Raw genomic sequence first — 21,458 nt, 5'->3', positions numbered from 1 at the left:
CAAGCATCCAGAATTATAGCCACGTTAATAACGTTTGTAAGAAACCAAACCGTTTGTAAATCCGTCAAGATTTCAGCGAGATAAGAGGATTTGTGTTCGTGCTGATCACTCACTTTACTTCAGATACCATAGAGCTCGCCAGAAAGCTTCCCTGTGACAAGATGGCCGCCGGTGTGATGCCGTTCGAGACTCCGCCTTAAGACATCTACTATCTAGCCTTATATGGATATCTATGGATCTTTCTTCCATTTCACTTACACTTCTTCCCAGTAATATCTTAAGGACAGTCTTGTCTTATTTGCCTCACACATATTATTAATTGTCAAGACGAAGGAGAGAAAGAGAATTTACTGGAGAGATGATGTTTTCATGCCCAGATTTCTGCGTACACACAGTTTAAGTTATCTTAGGTTATCCCTACAGAACACATCAGTCATGTCCCATCACACATTCCTCTGTCCCAGAATAACTCCTCATCTCCATGTCTCTGACATGTGATCCTCACACACATGTTCATGACTTCAGATTACATGTCACACAGTGTGAACATCTAGAGTCTCTCCGTCACGATCAGAGCCTCGGATGATAATAACACACACGGAAAATAGCTTCGTTTTATGATGGACATTATCAAATGCAATTTTAATCACTTCTGCACAAGGGCTGCTCAACCTGGCAAAACATTCTATAAAATATTATTATTATTATTATTATTACTAAATAAATATACAAAAATGCTGCACAACTTGGCCAAAAAATGCTGATATCAATATGGATATAAAATAACAATAATAATATTTATTGTTGTTATTACTACTACTAATGCTATTACTACTATATAAATATATAAAATGACTAAATAGAAAACATGATTGCCATTTAAAATGCATTAAAAAAATCTGCACAAGGGCTGCACAATTTGGGAAATTTTGTAATTATATATCAATATGGGTATGAAATAATAATAATAATAATAATAATAATATTGAAAAAACAATATATAAAGTACTAAAAAACTAAATAAGAAATATTACTCTTGTAATATATAACTATAAAATAAAAACGTATTTAATAAAAATATAATAATAATTTAATTTTATATTACAACTGTAAAATGACAATACTAATATTTACGTCTGTCGTCATTTCTTTATTTTCAGACGTTAAACATCTGAACTTTTATACTGATGGAAATGCTTCATGAATCCACTTGTTGGTAAAATGTACGAGTGCTTTTAGTGCTTTTAGTGCTTTCATTGATGTGCATATCTGTTCACATCTCAGAAAATATGTTTTGTTTTCATGTTTCATGACGCTTTATAGAGGCCCTAGTGTGCTTTTCTACGTGTTCATCTTTCTGTAATGTTGCTGTTCGATCATGAAGAAGCTCCAGTTCTTCTCTATATCAGAGTCAGTGTTCCTGAACTCCTGAAACGCCTCCATTGTAGTCTTGAGTTTCTTCTGGGAACACGTCACAATATTCCTCCTCATAATAATTCATGTGCAGAATAAAGGGGCGGGGCCTGGTTGAGTTAGTTAGTAGTGTGTTAAACTGGCGGTTATGGAAAGGGGCGGGACATTTCCCAAACACACTCGAAGCGCTCGACCAATCACAACACACCGCTCCAGTCGACCAATCAGAGCACAGTGTGCTTTTCAGAAGGAGGGGCTTCATAGAGACAGGAAGTAAACAGAGCGTTACTGACAGACTGGGAAGAGAGGAGCCGCAACAATGGAGAATATGAGGAGAATAATCAACATTCACGCAGGAAAACCTGTTCTAGTAGAGCACAAAGAACATAATCAGAACTATGTAAAAGAGTGTAATAGGTTGTATTTAAAATGTGTGTTTTGTGAGTCTCCTGAAGTCTGTGATTGTGTTTTCTCTGTGGTTCTGAGACACACAGCTCGTGTCGTGAGTCTCTGTGTCCTTGTGCTTTATGTGTGTCTGAGAGCGTGATGACTCTCAGACGGAGATCTCTCCTTTCACTGAAGCAGACGCAGGTTTAAACCTTCAGATCGATGTACACCAGACACAAAACTGCACAGAGTATTCACACTGCAGTCAGAGTCTGCCCGTGACACTTACAACAAGATATTTTGAAAAAAACCCAATTGTTTTATTTTTGTATTTTCAGTTTTCAATTTTTTGTCATTTTATTAGTTATTGTTTTTATTTATTTTTTAAATAATTTTTATTTGAGCTATTTTAACACATCAAGGTAAACTAACTGAAATGATACTATCTATCTATCTATTTATATATATATATATAAATATATATATATATATATATATATATATATATATATATATATATATATATATATATATATATTAGGGGTGGAACGGTACATGTATTCGTATTGAACCGAGACGGTACGGGCGTCACGGTTCGGTGCATGAATACACACGGAGAATACACAGTATAAAAATAAATAAACCTCGCATGCAAATTAATTATTGTAATGCGGAACTACTGTTAGATACGCGGGTTCTTTAGGGACACCTAATCTGTTGCTCCGCCTTAGCTCTGAAGCTCCGTGGCTATAACTTATGGGCTATAATCATAGACATAATATCTATGGCTATAATCATAGACAGGCTATAATGGACAGGCTGCGATGTCAAGTTTGCAATGCTGGAATATGTTGTGTGTGTGCTTGCGTGCGTGCGTGCGTGTGTGCGTGTGTGTGTGTGTGTGTGTTCAGAGAGGCGCGGGCGCGATCGAACAGTGGAAACATAAAAACATACTCATTTTGTTCATTGGACATCATTCAAACTGCAAAGTGTTTACTTATATTTGTGTACACTCGTAATAAAACACAACTTTGTGCTTTTGTCAAACTGTAAACTCTTGTCAAACTGTAACCTACAACTGTCACCCAACACAGTGAGTAAGTTACACATTCTACATTGATTAAAAGAAAATCTAATTTGTTTTTAATGGTAGTATTATTTTATACAGAAATAAATTATTTATAATTCAGATGAGAATAAAGTTAGTGTTATTAAAATTTTAAGGAAAACAAATATATTGATCTGAAATATAGCAAATTAATTTTAAATTCATTCAGGTACAATTACCAAACATATCTCAAGGTCTTTTTGTCTTTTATTAATTTAATTAATAAACTAATTATATAAAACTATTGGCAATGCACTACAAATAAACTGGTTCTATGCCTTTACTTTATTAATAAAACTTATTTAAAAAATACAAGGCTTAAAACATTTATTTTCCTTTGGTGGAACAGCCTAGAGTTCTCAACGGGCCTGAAAGCCTACAGACATGCACAATAAAAAAAAATTGCCTTCTACATTTTTGTTTTGCTTTTCCCTCCATGATTGTACCGAACTCGTACTGAACCGAGGTATGAACCGAACCGTGACTTCTGTGTACCGTTCCACCCCTAATATATATATATATATTGAAATGTTTTGTTAGTTTTAGTTTTCATTGCAATTTTGTTAGGAATTGTGCTTTCGTCTTTTATTTATATATATATAAACAGAACTACAATGAAAAGTAAAAATAAAAAAAATACAAATAATACAAATAATTTTATTTTACTTTTCACTGTAGTTCTGTTAAGAATTGTGCATTTGTCTTTGTTTTAGTTGTTGTTTTTAATTCTTATACATTTTTATTGCAGTTTTAGTATCTTTAATACATCATGTTTGGCCGCCGGCTGAAATGAAACAAGTTAAAGTTCTGCAGAAGTGAGTTTGTGTTTCTGTACGTTCCTCACGCTGGGCTCTGATTGGCTGGGGTTTGTGTTTCTGTATGTTCCTCATGCTGGGCTCTGATTGGTCGGCCTGTTGCCGGGGAGCTGATCTCGACGTGGACTGAATGTCTCGTGTCTGTCTGTACATTTAGACCTCGACTTCAGCTCGACTGCAGTGTTTGAATATTTATAAAGCAGATCGTTCACGTAAAGAGGGTCGGCGAGCACCACACACACACACACACACACACACACACACACACACACACACACACACACACACTCTGCAGATTATGTGTGTCACAGACACTTCTTCAGGAGCAGAATGTCCCAGACTTCTCCTTTATCCTGACAGAGCCGTTTTCCTCTCGTCTGATGATCTCTGTGTCTGCTGCAGTGCATCATGGTCCGGTTTTTCCTCTCGTCTGATGATCTCTGCGTCTGCTGCAGTGCATCATGGTCCGGTTTTCCTCTCGTCTGATGATCTCTGCGTCTGCTGCAGTGCATCATGGTCCGGTTTTCCTCTCGTCTGATGATCTCTGTGTCTGCTGCAGTGCATTATGGTCCGGTTTTTCCTCTCGTCTGATGATCTCTGTGTCTGCTGCAGTGCATTATGGGCCGGTTTTCCTCTCGTCTGATGATCTCTGTGTCTGCTGCAGTGCATTATGGGCCGGTTTTTCCTCTCGTCTGATGATCTCTGTGTCTGCTGCAGTGCATTATGGTCCGGTTTTCCTCTCGTCTGATGATCTCTGTGTCTGCTGCAGTGCATTATGGTCCGGTTTTCCTCTCGTCTGATGATCTCTGTGTCTGCTGCAGTGCATTATGGTCCGGTTTTCCTCTCGTCTGATGATCTCTGTGTCTGCTGCAGTGCATTATGGTCCGGTTTTCCTCTCGTCTGATGATCTCTGTGTCTGCTGCAGTGCATTATGGGCCGGTTTTTCCTCTCGTCTGATGATCTCTGTGTCTGCTGCAGTGCATTATGGTCCGGTTTTCCTCTCGTCTGATGATCTTTCTGTCTGCTGCAGTGCATCATGGTCCGGTTTTCCTCTCATCTGATGATCTCTGTGTCTGCTGCAGTGCATTATGGGCCGGTTTTCCTCTCGTCTGATGATCTCTGTGTCTGCTGCAGTGCATCATGGTCCGGTTTTCCTCTCGTCTGATGATCTCTGTGTCTGCTGCAGTGCATTATGGGCCGGTTTTCCTCTCGTCTGATGATCTCTGTGTCTGCTGCAGTGCATCATGGTCCGGTTTTCCTCTCGTCTGATGATCTCTGTGTCTGCTGCAGTGCATTATGGGCCAGTTTTTCCTCTCGTCTGATGATCTCTGTGTCTGCTGCAGTGCATTATGGTCCGGTTTTTCCTCTCGTCTGATGATCTCTGTGTCTGCTGCAGTGCATTATGGTCCGGTTTTTCCTCTTGTCTGATGATCTCTGTGTCTGCTGCAGTGCATTATGGTCCGGTTGTGACGCGAGCTGCTGATAAATCAATGGTTCGGCTGAGTTTATGGAGTTCCTTATCAAAGATGTGCAAAGTCTATATTTAGCGTGTGTGACTCTGCATTATTCCTGCACGTACATGCACGTGTGTGTGTGTGTGTGTTTGTGTGTGTGCCGCAGAGGTTCATGGGTTATTATATCTGTGATATCACATGGCATCTGATGTTCAGGGAAAGAAAGCAGTAGTTATTTATTTCTAGTGTCGTCAAGTTCCGACTTAAAGATACTAGTTAAAATACTCGATTAAGGCAAAAATCATAATCATGATTAATAAACACGATCAGTGGGCGAGGTGACCAAACATTTGTCTCAATAGCAGTCTATATATCAAGTATATTTTGCTGGAAATAAATATGCAATGATTTCAAAATATAGATACCAGTGAAATTACTTATTAAAAGAAAAGGACAAGTCCTAAAACAATTATTGAAGAAAATCTGATATTCAGTAATACAATAAAAACAATGTAGACATTTTAAACTTACAGTATTCAGCTACAGTGTGATAATAGAAGCACATTTTGCGACGATAAACAATCTGGCAGCTGAGATTTGCTATATGGGATAAATTACTTTACATGAGTGTCCTCTCGCAGCGGCAGGGTGATCCTCCCAAACTCCATCCATGTGCCTTCTTTTCTAAGAAGCTTTCCCTGGTGGAGCAGAACAACAACATCGGTAATCGAGAGCTGCTCGCCATTAAACTAGCTCTCGAAGAATGAAGACACTGGCTGGAGGCAGCACATCACAAATTCGAGGTCATCACTGATCATCGCAACCTCGAATACCTGAGAGACTCAATCCTCGTCAAGCCTGATGGGCTTTATTCTTCACCAGGTTCAATTTCACAGTCTCATATCAACCTGGGGAAAAGAATTGTAAGGCAGATGCCTTATCGCGTCTTCACCAACCTGCTCCTGATGACTCTGCTCCTGAAACCATCCTCCCTCCAGCCATGATCGTCAGTCCAATAAGATGGGCCATCGATGAGCAAATCTCCCAAGCTAATCGCTCCAACCCTGCTCCACCGGGAGGTCCAGAAGGGCTCCTCTACGTTCCACCCACCTTTCGTCTGCCCCTTGTGGACTCAGCTCACACCTCTCCGGGCTCTGGACACCCAGGTAGCCGATGTACCCTCTCGCTCCTCCGTCAATGCTACTGGTGGCCAACCATGCCTCAGGATATCTCCCGGTACGTCAAGAGTTGCTCAGTCTGTGCCGTTACCAACACTCCCTGGTACCTCTTCCCATTCCGCATCATCCATGATCACATCTGGGCATTGACTTCATGACCGACCTACCACCTTCAAACAACCACACCAGCGTATTTGTAATAGTAGACCGCTTCTCAAAAGCCTGCAAGTTGATTCCCTTCAGAGGATTGCTCTGTGCTTTCGAAGTGGCCGAAGCAATGTTTCAAAATGTGTCTGTATTCCCGAAGACATCGTATCCGACCGGGGACCCCAATTAATCTCTAGAGTCTGGCAAGCATTCTTCAAACTCCTCGGAGTGTCCGTAAGCCTCTCCTCTGGTTACCATCCCCAAACTAACGGCCAGACTGAGCGGAAGATCCAGGAAATCGGGAGATACCTGAGGTCCTACTGCCACCAGAACCAGGACAGTTGGAGCCAGTTCCTCCCGTGGGCGGAGTACGCACAAAACTCACTCCGGCAATCCACCACCGGGCTCACCCCCTTCCAATGTATCCTTGGATACCCAACCTCCTTTGTTTCCCTGCTCGGGTGAGCCCTCGGAAGTTCCAGCTCTCAACCACTGGTTCGAGCAGAGCGAGAGGGTATGAGAGGGACTCAGCTCATGTGCAATAGACAAGCAGACACCTGTAGGACATCAACCCCTCGCTACCAACCAGGCCAGAAGGTATGGCTCTTGACGCGGGACCTCCGTCTCCGCCTGCCTTGCCGTAAGCTGAGTCCCTGGTACAAAGGTCCATTCACAGTGCAGAGGCAGCTCAACGACGTCACTTACAGGCTTAACCTTCCACATCACTACAGAATCTCACCATCCTTCCTCGTATCAGTCCTAAAACCTGACTCTGATCCTCTGTTTTCTGAAGAAGTACCTCCTCCTCCCAACATCACTGAAGAGGAACCGATCTAACGGGTCCGAGCTATCCTAGACTCGCGGCAACGGGATCCCAGACTGGAGTACCTCATCAACTGGGAGGACTACGGTCCCGAGGAGTGCTCCTGGGTGAATAGTCATGATATCCTCGATCCTACACTCCTCACACAATACCACACGGAACACCCAGATCGACCGGCTCCCAGGGCCCGAGGTAGACCCCGCCGTCGTCGTCCTACCCAGTCGTCAGGAGCCGCCCGTGGAGGAGGGGGTACTGTCATGGAGTCACCAGATCAGCACGCTCCACCCACTCGTTCACTCTCCCCGGAATTCTGATTCACCGCACCTGCACTTCATCATCAACGCACACTATATAAAGACACTTCCCCTTCACTTCATTGTCACGTCTCGTCCTTGCCTGAACGTGCAGACTCCTTTACTCACCTGAAGATTCCTTACCTGAACTTCGCCCTCGTATCTCCGATCCCGTCATCCGTCATCTGTCTTCTGTCTCCAGTCATCGGCTTGCCGTATCCTGTCCCGCCATCTGCAAGCAGAGATCCATATCATTATTCAGCTAAGTTCATCGTCCAGTTCTGATTCTCCTCTGCATACTCACAAGTCTCATCTGCTGTTCCACTCCGTGCCTCTGTTCAATAAACATCAGTTTCACTATTTACCTGTCTGCCTCTTTCTGTACCGTGACCGTATGCATGGGAGTTGAAAATTTTTGTATGAAGATAATGTTGGACACTTATATATCCAACTTAATATAAAAACCTTTGCGATTTAATATAGTTACATGATTTGAGATTCAAGCAGTAAGGCTTTGAAATTAGCTTATTTTGCTATAAAGTATATTTCGCTTTAAATGAGTCTGTGCTCGTCTTCTCTATCATGTCGTATATCCGAGTGAAACGCTTCTGGAACAAGAACAATAACAGTACCCCCTGGGAGCTGGGCGGGGCTTGATTGTGTCTGTGTGGAGATGATTGGCTGGTTGTGGTTTGCTATTGGCTGATCTCATGTGAGTGACAGGTTGCCCCGCCCTCTTCATCAGAGAGGAGAAGAGATGCTGCAAGAGGAACTTATTCTGATTCAAGATTACTAGGAACATGAGTTTACAAAAGTACTAGTAATAGTGACCCAGTCAGCAGTCAGTGTGTTCTTTCGGTCACTTTGGATAAACAGAATCTGCTAAATGGCGTTTCATGATTCTTCTCTCACATCTGTGGAAATCAATGCAAATGTTTGAAGCCAGACTGACTTGTGTTTTCTGTGTCGTGCTTCGGTGAGAAGCTGCTTTCATTTGCATGAAATCTCGTCTTTGACTGCATGTGGTCACGCAGGATCAATCCAGACAAATGAACGACGTTTACTGAACGATCTCAACACAGCATGCTCATATTTCACTGCAGAATCAAGAGGAGAAACAAAAGAAGCTCTTCTGCACAGAGAAAATCAAGGCCATAATAATAATATCTGGGTTTTTTTATACATTGTCAAGTAATTGATGAAAACAATGTTGCAATGCCTTCATATGAAAGCTTGTTTCTTCCATGGAAAACAAACATAAAAAAATAAGACATAAACATAAAAAAGGTCATTGCCTCTTATATATGTATGTGTTTGTGTTTGTGTTTGTGTGTGTGTGTGTGTGTGTGTGTGTGTGTGTGTGTGTGTGTATATATATATTTATATATACTGTAGGCCTATATACTTTCCTCCTGACTGCTCTTCTCACTATCTTTTCTTTTGAACATGGTAGATGATGATGATGATGATTTTTTATTTTATTAACATTAACGAATATTAGGCTGCTGTCACTTTAAGACCGAATGCGTGCCTCTCTCTCTCCACCAAGCCTTGGTGGAATTTGAGGTACGATTGGGATCATCGTCCTGTTGGAAGGTCTAATGATGGCATGATGTTTTCTCCTAGGATTTCCTAATAAAATTCACTGAATCCGTCTCGTCTTCCACACACATCTGGTTTCTAGCACCAGAGGATATAAATCAGCCACAGAGCATCACCGATCCACAATGCTGAACTGTAGACTGAGTTCTTTACAGCTTCATTCTTCTTCCTATTTCATGTGTTCTAGCTCAAGCACACCTGGTGCTACTAATGAAGCCCTTGATTAGTGGGACAACACCTGTTCTGCAGATTTGTGCTGTTGTTAGGGATTCTATTCAGGGGGTTGACTCATTTTGAGACTGCAGAAGTCATTAAAAGTTGCATTTTCAGTTGAATTTCTGGAAACCACTTGAAACATTTGTTGTGTTGAGCTATTTCAGTTACTTATGTTTGATTTGTTCATTGCAAACAGCTGAAACGCTGTACATTTTGGCAATAAACCTGATTTGAATAATAGGCCTATACAACTAATACATATATATATATATATAGAGAGAGAGAGAGAGAGAGAGAGAGAGAGAGAGAGAGAGAGAGAGAATGAATGAGTTTTTATTTTTGTATTGTCAGTTCGTTTTTTTGTTGTGATTTTTGTAATTTCTATTAGTTATTGTTTTTTAAATATGTCTATTTTTATTTCAGCTTTTATTTTAGTACATAACATTAAACTAAGTAAATAAGAGAAATGTTGCTTTGGCAGCTAGCTGAAATAAAATAAGTTTTAGTGTTTTTATGTTTTATTTTTTCTTTCAGTTAACATTTATTTTATTTCGAGTAACAATGTTTTAGTTTAATCTATAGTGACCCTGGTACTGTCAGACAGGACATTGTTTCTTCAGTAAGATGCAGATGTGAGATTTTGCATCAGTTATTTCATATTCATATTGTAATGCTTTTATAGTGACAGCATCCAACAAATGACATGAAAATCATCCGCATGGTCTTTTCAGGACAACATGATTTGCCTACATTGAAATCTGCATTGTGTGTGTGAGATTGTATGTGTGTGTGTGTGTGTGTGTGTGTGTGTGTGTGTGTGTGTGTGTGTGTGTGTGTGTGTGTGTGTGTGTGTGTGTGTGTGTGTGTGTGTGTGTGTGTGTGTGTGTGTGTGTGTGTGTGTGTGTGTGTGTGTGTGTGTGTGTGTGATGGTGTCATGCTGTGATTGCTTTTCTTTGCTGCTTCTGTCCTGAAATGACTTTCCTCTGTCTCTCGCCCCTCCCTCGCCCGTCTCTCTCTCTCTCTCTCTCTGTAACTCTAGCTGCTCTCAGTGTGTGTGTGTGTCGTATAGATGCAGCATTGATTGTGTTCAGCATGCAAACACTGACCTGTTGAGTTCAGCAAGAGAAGCTTTATCTCTCACACAGAAAACTCTTGATCTGTGAGCGAGTGAAGGACTGAGAGACAGACGTCGTTGTTCCTGGAAATGTGTTGCTGTTTCCCAAGAGCGGGACTTCAGTGTTCTTCATTGTTGATGCTGTGGAGAGTGTGTGACAGTGTGATTAATGTGTGTGTCTATCAGCTGTTGTTGAGGCCACTCGTGTGTTTTTGTTCGGCAGATAAGAGTCTTGAGCGGGACTTTTATTTTGACACCGCTGAGCTCATCATCATCAGTGTTTTCATTGGTTTACTGTCTCTGTTTCTGTCTGATAATAGAAAGGCAAGTGCGATAATAATAATGTCCTCATATACTGTCGGCATTCCGCTAATATGCATTTATATCATGTCTTTGAATATCTAATAAATATTTAACTAAACAAACCTTGCAAACTTTCATGTCATATTCACTGTATGCTGTATTTGAAATTAGTGTAAGATTGGCTCTTTTTTTCTTATAAAAATATGATTCCTAGCACAGACTTTTTCAACTTTTTTCTTTTTTTACTTTTTTTTTTTATTTCACAGATTTTTTTAATCAAAGTGATTTGATTTATTTTCAGATGATTTCTAATTATTACTGTATTAAATAGTGTAACAAGGTCTCTGTTATTTAAGTTTTTACAAATTTTCTATTTTTTATATTTCCCATAAAAATGAAACATTTTCAATCCTGATGAAATCTGTGTGTGTGCAGATGACCTTCTATAATAATGTTAATGTGTGTATATATGGCTGTGTAACCGTGTTTCTCCCGCTGTGTGTGTGTGTGTGCAGATGCCCTTCTCTCCGGCCCGGTGGACGGTGTGACCCGCGGGCCGTCATCATCATGTCCCAGATGCTCCACATGGAGATCCCGAACTTCGGGAACATGGTCCTGGGCTCGCTGAACGAGCAGCGTCTCCAGGGCCAGTACTGCGACGTGTCCATCGTGGTGAAGAACCAGGCGTTCAAGGCCCACCGCGCGGTTCTGGCGGCCAGCAGCCTGTACTTCCGGGACCTGTTCAGCGCCAGCACCAAAGCCCAGTTCGAGCTGCCCTCCTCGGTCACGCCGGCCTGCTTCCAGCAGATCCTGGGCTTCTGCTACACCGGGAAGCTCAGCATGGCGGCCGGAGAACAGCTGGTTCTGATGTACACGGCCGGGTATCTCCAGATCCAGCACATCGTGGAGCGAGGAATGGACCTGATGTTCAAGGCCAGCTCTCCTCACTGCGACTCGGCCTCGGCGTCCATAGACGAGCCCAACTCGGGTCCGCAGAGTCCCAACACCGCGCTGGTGCCGTCCCGCAGGATCAAGCTGGAGGAGCCGAGGCGAGCGGGTCGAGTGTGTGTCGGGGAACGGGCCAGTCCCGGAGCCTCCAGCATCCCGACCACCGACAGCCCCACGTCATACCAGAACGAGGACGAGGAGTTCGAGGAAGAGGCGTTCGACACCGAGGAGAGCTACAGCCATCTGTGCGGACGCTCCGCTAATCCTTACGGAAGTAATCCCACTCTCTCTCTCTCTCTGCACAGACAGATATATAGATAGAAATACATTTTTTTTTTATTAATTTAATTAAAAATGAAAAATATATAGGAGGTAGATATTATTCCAGTGTAAATCATCTGTTCTCTATGTGAATATACAGTAAAGTGTAATTTATTCCTGTGATAAACTCTGAATGTTCAGCATCATTACTCCAGTCTTCAGTGTCACATGATCCTTCACAAATCACTCTAATATGAGGATTTGATGCTCAAGAAACATTTATGATTATTATCAGTGTTGAAAAAGTTCAAAAGAACAGCGTTTATTTGACAGTTTATTTGAATATATATATATATGGAAAAAAAATTATTACGGTGATAATGATACATACAAATATGAATTTCTTACTATAAATACTATATAATAAATTAATATTTGTATTAAACATTATCACCATATTTATTATTATTTAGAATAATATGAAAATCAGACAAATATTGTGAAATATAAATATTGTAAATATCAGTGTCGCACGATCGTTCAGAAATCATTCTTTTGAACGGCAGTGTATATTCATATGTTTGGGGTAAGTACGAGTTTTTTATTTATTATAAATTAATATTTTTATACGTCAAGGACGCATTAAATTGATCAAAAGTGACAGTAAAGACATTTATAATGTTCTAAAATATCTCTATTTTAAATAAACGCTGTTCTTTTGAACTTTCTATTCATCAAAGGATCCTGCAAACTAAAATGTATCAGTTTCCACAAAAATATGAACTGTTTTCAACACTGATAATAATAATCATAAATGTTTCTTGAGCATCAAATCATCATATTAGAGTGATTCCTGAAGGATCATGTGACACTGAAGACTGGAGTAATGATGCTGAACATTCAGCTTTGATCACAGGAATAAATTACACTTTACTAGATATTCACATAGAAAACAGATGATTTACATTGGAATAATATTTCAAATTTTTTAATGTATTTTTTTATCTTTTCAAAGCATTCACTACAAAACCAGAGGCCGCTGTTAAATAGATCTCAGACTTTGTGTCAGTGTGTGAAGTTGGGTAAGATGAGCCAGAGCCAAAAGTAAAACTGATACACATAATTATATTTGGGGTGCAGTGGTTAAGGAACAGAGAGGCTCTCGAACGCTTCATCTCAGCGAATGACAGAAGTAAAGCTGTTGAAGCGGAGAGAGAACCGTCCTCGTGAGCTGAAGTGTGAAGCGTGACGTCTGTTCAACTGCGACGGCAGAGAAAACTGCTAAACATAACCTGATGTCACTGCACACAACCGCTTTCTCCACTAACTCTGAATCATCGCTTTAATTAGAGGCTCATTCTCAGGAAGTGCTGCAAATAAATCACACATCATAATGAGAAATTCTTAATAAAACATTTCACTTTCAAAACTCCCCGACCGATGCATCTCAGAGCGTCACGGCATTGAAGATCAATCAAACAAACATTGTTAGACTTTATTTTAAGGTTTCTAAGTACTGAGTAATATTAATTAACTACATGTACTTACTCTAGGGTTAGGGTTTGGTTGAGGGTTAATTGCATGTAATTATGCATAATTTACTGTTATTACTACGATAAATACATGTAACTTATGCAACAAGGACACTGTCAAATAAAGTGTTGGTTTGGTTGAGGGTTAGTTGCATGTAATTATGCATAATTAATAGTTATTACTATAGTAACTGCATGTAACGTGTGTAACAATGACACTGTAATGTAAAGTGTTTCCCAAAAGACTAATAATGCCTAAATTAGCCAGTTACTTTTTGAAGGTTTCATGAAGCTCACGTCGTTCTGCATATGAAGTGACACACCGGTCTTTTGTCTACTGTGTGTTATCAGTTTGATTATGTTGGATGACTTCATTATTGTAGAAAGTTCCCATCATGCATCTCTAGTCCCGCACTCGGGTGTCAGAGATTGTGAAATGCACTCTGTCTGTAATCAGTTACACTCCAGAGGGTCACATTGTGGGTTATTTGAGTGTGTGTGTGTGTGTGTGTGTGTGTGTGTCTGTGTGTGTCTGTGTGTGTGTGTGTGTGTGTGTGTGTGTGTGTGTGTGTGTGTGTGTGTGTGTGTGTGTGTGTGTGTGTGTGTGTGTGTGTGTGTGTGTGTGTGTGTGTGTGTGTGTGATTGGCGAGTGTCAGTTTAAGGACTGAAGGACAAATGGAAAGCAGAACTTGTCTATAAGTCGTGCCAGTGCAGAGCTTTATTGAGTTGATGCAATCCGATGCGTCTAGAAAGCAGAGAGCAGGATCTTTCCCTGAATAAAGTGACTGTAAAAAACATTTGTTAACACTTTTAGGTCTCCTTTGTTATCAGTTAATGGGTAACACTTTACAATAAGGTTCATTGGTAAATGTATTAACTAACATGAACTAACCATGAGCAATACATTTGTTACAGTATTTAATAATCTTTGTTAATGTTAGTTAATAAAAATACAGCTGTTCGTTGTGTGTTCGTTAGTTCACAGTGCATTAACTAATGCTAACAAATACATCCTTTGATTTTAATAGCGTATTAGTAAATGTTTAAATTAATATTAACTAAGATTAATAAATGCTGAAGTATTGCTCATTCTTAGTTCATGTTAACTAATGAACCTTATTGTAAAGTGTCACCAGTTAATGCATTACCTAACATCAACTAACAATGAGCAATATATTTTACAGCATTAATTAACCTTTTTTCGTTAATAAAAAAGGTTAAAGGTTTGTTGATAAAAATGTCCATGTTAGCTCAAAGTGCAGTAATTAATGAAACCTTAGTGTTAAAACCTTCTGTTTAGTTGCTGCCTTAAATCTTTCACATTGAGAAAAATCTCATCCACGTTGAATCTTCTGCACTATTGGTCAAAATTTGAAATAATTAAATTTTGTTTAAAAATAATTAAATGTTTTTGAAAGAGTCTCTTCTGCTCACCAAGGCTGCATTTATTTGATCAAAAATACAGTAAAACTGTCAAATAATATTACAATTTAAAATAACTTGGTCTTCTTTTGTAATATATTTTAAATGTAATTTATTTCTGTGGTGCAAAACTGAATTTTCAGCACCATTAAGTGTATAACTTCAATTATATTAATTCAATTATTTGAATGAGTTAAAGTAATGGAACTTATGTTGGCATGAATTGTTGATCATGTCATTTTTTGTGGTGTGCCGAACAGTGCCTGAAACTCTTAGAATAGCTTTTAAAAGCAGTGACGCAATGCATCTGATGGTCTTATTCGACTGACTGACAGACTTCCAGTATTCATTTCAAAACATGATTTCTGCTGTCAGAGAGGCCTTTGGTCTGAACGTTGTTGTCACTCTTTCTCTTGCAGTGTCAGAGAGGCCGGAGATGGTGATGCCCGTGTCTCTGGAGAACCGCTCCTGTGTGCTGATCCGCCGGGATCTGGTGGCGCTGCCGGCCAGTCTCATTAGTCAGATCGGTTATCGCTGTCATCCCAAGCTATACACGGAGGGAGACCCCGGAGAGAAGCTGGAACTAGTGGGAGGTTCGTGAAATCACTCATTTTCTACAAGTACTGTGCATTACGCAAACCAGAGATGGCAAAAGTACTCACTTCTCGTACTCAAGTAGAAGTACAGATTTAACTTCTTTACTCAAGTAAAAGTAACAAAGTACTGGCTTGGAAATTTACTTAAAGTATAAAAGTAAAAGTAGCCATGCAAATGATAACCATTTTTTTTTATGCAAAGCTACCTGGACCACACTAATGTTACTAGAGTGCAAGCTGAGAAACTTAAGTGGATATGGAAAAAAGGTTGTTTATATGCCATTGCCTAACGTTACATTTTAAATGGATGTCTGCCAATAGGCCTAAAACATCACATAGCCTATATGATTATTGTGACAGAGACTCATCCAGGTTAAGGAGATTCTGACTGAGTAGCAAGATATGAATTCAATTGTGAATTCAATTGTGATTCTGTGAGAATTCACAGACCCAGTTTCTCTTTTTTAATCTTCCCCTTAACATTTAAAGGAATCTACATGTAGGCTATGTAATGATTTTTCCGCGAATGAATGCCACAGAATCTGTCGAGTTGTCTTGTAGTGATGGGTCAAGTGTGCAACGTATATTCCCATTCATTTGACCGTTCGCAAAGACCGGTTTGCGAACAGTCCCAAACCATTCCCTTCCGTTCCCTTTTGTTACTGTTGCTATGTCCGACAAGCGACGCCTCTCTCACGCCACACCATGTTCTCACACACTTAAACACACATCGCGGAGCAGAGAGGACACTGACAAGGTGCTGAGAGACAGGACAGACCAGGCTATTTTTTATATGAAACAAAGACTCACCTTTCAAATTTGGTCATTTTTTAAAGAAATGTAAACAATAAATACAGTTTTGTGTCTCTTTAATGTGTCGTGACAGATCGCTGTAACGTTAGAGCCTCAGTTAAAGCTGCTCGTGAACCGATCATCTTCCTTCTAGTTAATTTATAGCATCAAATAAACATAAATGAACATAAGAGGGAATGATGTTTTTACGCGAAAAGATGTCGGTACACTTCGTTTTTCAAGTTTAAATCCTCCAGTGTTAATCTACTAACTCTCCTGACTGCTTTGTCGGACAAAATGGCGGATTATGATTGGTCACATCGCCTGTCAATCATACTCCCTGTGAAGGGTTGATGACGCAAAAATAATAACGACTCCACTGAAATTATTTGAAACTAAAGTAACGAGCCAATTTTTTAAAATGTAAGGAGTAGAAAGTACCGATATTCATGTTAAAATGTAAGGAGTAAAAGTAAAAAGTCGGCACATATTCATGTTAAAATGTAAGGAGTAAAAGTAAAAAGTCGGCACAAAAATAAATAGTAAAGTAAAGTAAAAATATCTGAAAAATCTACTTGAGTACAGTAACGAAGTATTTGTACTTCGTTACTTCCCATCTCTGACGCAAACAGATTACTTTTAATGTAACAAATAAAGTAACACATTACAAGTACTGTGCATTACGCAAACAGATTACTTTTTGATGTAACAAATAAAGTAACACATTACAAGTACTGTGCATTACACAATCAGATTACTTTTAATGTAACAAGTAACGCATTACAAGTACAGTGCATTACACAATCAGATTACTTTTAATGTAACAAGTAACGCATTACAAGTACTGTGCATTACACAATCAGATTACTTTTTGATGTAACAAGTAACGCATTACAAGTACTGTGCATTACGCAATCAGATTACTTTTAATGTAACAAGTAACGCATTACAAGTACTGTGCATTACGCAATCAGATTACTTTTAATGTAACAAGTAATGCATTACAAGTCTGTGCATTACGCAATCAGATTACTTTTTGATGTAACAAGTAACGCATTACAAGTACTGTGCATTACACAATCAGATTACTTTTAATGTAACAAGTAACGCATTACAAGTACTGTGCATTACACAATCAGATTACTTTTAATGTAACAAGTAACGCATTACAAGTACTGTGCATTACACAATCAGATTACTTTTAATGTAACAAGTAACGCATTACAAGTACTGTGCATTACGCAATAAGATTACTTTTAATGTAACAAGTAACGCATTACAAGTCTGTGCATTACGCAATCAGATTACTTTTAATGTAACAAGTAACGCATTACAAGTACTGTGCATTACACAATCAGATTACTTTTAATGTAACAAGTAACGCATTACAAGTACTGTGCATTACACAATCAGATTACTTTTTGATGTAACAAATAAAGTAACACATTACAAGTACTGTGCATTACGCAAACAGATTACTTTTAATGTAACAAGTAACGCATTACAAGTACTGTGCATTACGCAATCAGATTACTTTTAATGTAACAAGTAACGCATTACAAGTACTGTGCATTACACAATCAGATTACTTTTAATGTAACAAGTAACGCATTACAAGTACTGTGCATTACGCAATCAGATTACTTTTAATGTAACAAGTAACGCATTACAAGTACTGTGCATTACACAATCAGATTACTTTTTGATGTAACAAATAAAGTAACACATTACAAGTACTGTGCATTACGCAAACAGATTACTTTTTGATGTAACAAATAAAGTAACACATTACAAGTACTGTGCATTACGCAATCAGATTACTTTTAATGTAACAAGTAACGCATTACAAGTACAGTGCATTACACAATCAGATTACTTTTAATGTAACAAGTAACGCATTACAAGTACTGTGCATTACACAATCAGATTACTTTTTGATGTAACAAGTAACGCATTACAAGTACTGTGCATTACGCAATCAGATTACTTTTAATGTAACAAGTAACGCATTACAAGTACTGTGCATTACGCAATCAGATTACTTTTAATGTAACAAGTAACGCATTACAAGTACTGTGCATTACGCAATAAGATTACTTTTAATGTAACAAGTAATGCATTACAAGTCTGTGCATTACGCAATCAGATTACTTTTTGATGTAACAAGTAACGCATTACAAGTACTGTGCATTACACAATCAGATTACTTTTAATGTAACAAGTAACGCATTACAAGTACTGTGCATTACACAATCAGATTACTTTTAATGTAACAAGTAACGCATTACAAGTACTGTGCATTACACAATCAGATTACTTTTTGATGTAACAAATAAAGTAACACATTACAAGTACTGTGCATTACGCAAACAGATTACTTTTAATGTAACAAGTAACGCATTACAAGTACTGTGCATTACGCAATCAGATTACTTTTAATGTAACAAGTAACGCATTACAAGTACTGTGCATTACACAATCAGATTACTTTTAATGTAACAAGTAACGCATTACAAGTACTGTGCATTACGCAATCAGATTACTTTTAATGTAACAAGTAACGCATTACAAGTACTGTGCATTACACAATCAGATTACTTTTTGATGTAACAAATAAAGTAACACATTACAAGTACTGTGCATTACGCAAACAGATTACTTTTAATGTAACAAGTAACGCATTACAAGTACTGTGCATTACACAATCAGATTACTTTTAATGTAACAAGTAACGCATTACAAGTACTGTGCATTACACAATCAGATTACTTTTTGATGTAACAAATAAAGTAACACATTACAAGTACTGTGCATTATGCAAACAGATTACTTTTAATGTAACAAGTAACGCATTACAAGTACTGTGCATTACACAATCAGATTACTTTTAATGTAACAAGTAACGCATTACAAGTACTGTGCATTACACAATCAGATTACTTTTTGATGTAACAAATAAAGTAACACATTACAAGTACTGTGCATTACGCAAACAGATTACTTTTAATGTAACAAGTAACGCATTACAAGTACTGTGCATTACGCAATCAGATTACTTTTAATGTAACAAGTAACGCATTACAAGTACTGTGCATTACACAATCAGATTACTTTTAATGTAACAAGTAACGCATTACAAGTACTGTGCATTACGCAATCAGATTACTTTTAATGTAACAAGTAACGCATTACAAGTACTGTGCATTACGCAATCAGATTACTTTTAATGTAACAAGTAACGCATTACAAGTACAAGTTGTACAAGTACAGTACAAGTACAATTTTCACTCAGAAATTGCTCATAAATTTCACAAATAAATACACAATAAAATTAATTTTAAAAGTAGAAAGACTGAAATAGTATTTTCTTGTAAAACATACTCCATTTCAAAACAATTGTCCTAATGTACTAGGGAAAATATAGTGATACCTGTTAGCTAAACTGTTCAGCTTACTGGCGTTCCTGATGTTGTGTTCCTGTGGTTGTGTTCAGGCACGGGTGTGTTCATGACTAGAGGTCAACTGATGAACTGCCATCTGTGCGCCGGCGTCAAACACAAGGTGTTGCTGCGGAGGCTCCTCGCGACTTTCTTTGACAGGTTTGTGATAAAATGATTTCAATAATAATCAATAATGATTTCTGATTTAAACACTCTGTTTGAAGGGGCGTGTCATCAAAAGATGAAGAAAATTTGGATTTCTTAACTCAAGACCCCTTTAACGTTTATAGACTTCAATGAAGGAGAGTCGGCATAAAACACACTGGAAAAAAACTAGAAACATTTTCACTCAGAAATCGACAGTAAATTTCACAAACAATTACAAACAAACAGCAAGAAACGTATTGAATTAACCTTGAAATTTTTAAGTGGAAAGACTGAAAATATAACTTTTACAGTGCAAATATGACAAAATAGAATAGAACGCAATAATTCTGAATAGTTTGCCAAAATATTTTGCATCGTAAAGTAAGAATACTTCATATCTCTTCCCTTATTTAGTGTTGCAGCAATATTTAATAACGCTTTACAATAGCCTCCCATTGGTTAATATGCATTAACTAACAAGGAGCAAAACATTTGTTACAGTATTTATTCATCTTTTCAACATTACCATTAGTTGATAAAAAATATGACGTTCATTGTAAATGTTGGAAATTAGGATTAATAAATGCTTAAAGTCCCCCTGTAGTCAATAATATTATCCCTTAAAACTCATCTTTGATCACCAAAATTACATATTTAAATGTTTTTTCTTTAAAAATGTCTTAAAATATCTTGAATGTAACTCGACACCCTTGCCTCATTTAGTATGCGTGGTTCTATGAATATGCAAATGAGCCCCACCTCCACTCACTCACTCAGCTCACGTTGATCTGATTGGTTACAAGGTAGTTTGTGACGTCAGAAACACCAGCGATTTCAAAGCGGAACTTTTAAAGTATATGTTAATAAATGTAACCAATTTTTTTATTTAAAGACAAACAGAGTTATAGTTTATTCAGTAAAGCACTGTTTAATAAACCCTGAAACCTCATTCATCTGAAGTTCAGTTATTGAGATATTGAGTGTTTTCTCATGGCTTTCTGTTTGTTGATCCTGCAGAAACACGTTAGCGAACAGCTGTGGGACGGGGATCCGATCTTCAACCAGCGACCCCAGCCGGAAGCCACTGGACAGTCGAGTCCTAAACGCCGTCAAACGTGCGTTACGCTCTTTATGCATTCACAATCAACCATTAATTCATGCAACACACGTTTTTAATACTAGGAGAAGATCCACCAACATGTTCTCTTGTGCTGGTTTTAATCTTGTGAGGAAACCTTTTATATTTCACTCCTAGAAAACTCAATGTTCATCAGAGACGTTTTCTTCTATTAAAGCCAAGCGGTGGTATAATGCCCTTTTCACAAGATGTAAAATAAGTCTCTGATGTCCCCAGAGTGTGTGTGTGAAGTTTTAGCTCAAAATACCCCACAGATATTTTTATATAGCATGTTAAAATTGTCACTTTTTGAGGGTGAGCAAAAACACGCCGTTTTTGTGTGTGTCCCT

The 21,458-nt window shown here is 38.5% G+C and overlaps 1 protein-coding gene and 1 long non-coding RNA gene across 2 annotated transcripts in view; one reads left to right on the top strand and one right to left on the bottom strand.

Annotated features, from left to right (window-relative positions):
• The window catches only part of nacc2 (NACC family member 2), a 41,240-nt gene that overhangs the window by 13,344 nt on the left and 6,438 nt on the right, over positions 1-21,458 (top strand). Inside the window, exons 2-5 of the mRNA XM_082170541.1 lie at positions 11,369-12,075; positions 15,436-15,609; positions 19,898-20,003; positions 21,009-21,106. Of these exons, the coding sequence (XP_082026667.1) occupies positions 11,421-12,075; positions 15,436-15,609; positions 19,898-20,003; positions 21,009-21,106 (1,033 nt within the window). The 5' untranslated portion in view covers positions 11,369-11,420. The remainder of the gene's footprint in view (positions 1-11,368; positions 12,076-15,435; positions 15,610-19,897; positions 20,004-21,008; positions 21,107-21,458) is intronic.
• LOC309498755 lies at positions 3,622-5,781 on the bottom strand. The gene is made up of 2 exons (XR_014206027.1): positions 5,195-5,781; positions 3,622-4,983 (listed from the first exon to the last, which is right to left on the bottom strand). It is a non-coding gene; the product is annotated as an uncharacterized lncRNA (long non-coding RNA).

Source organism: Leuciscus leuciscus (genome assembly GCF_965113295.1).
Source record: "Leuciscus leuciscus genome assembly, chromosome: 5".
Taxonomy (NCBI): domain Eukaryota; kingdom Metazoa; phylum Chordata; class Actinopteri; order Cypriniformes; family Leuciscidae; genus Leuciscus; species Leuciscus leuciscus.
Note: the sequence above shows the minus strand (reverse complement) of the source record. Positions and strands in the feature narration are given on the sequence as shown.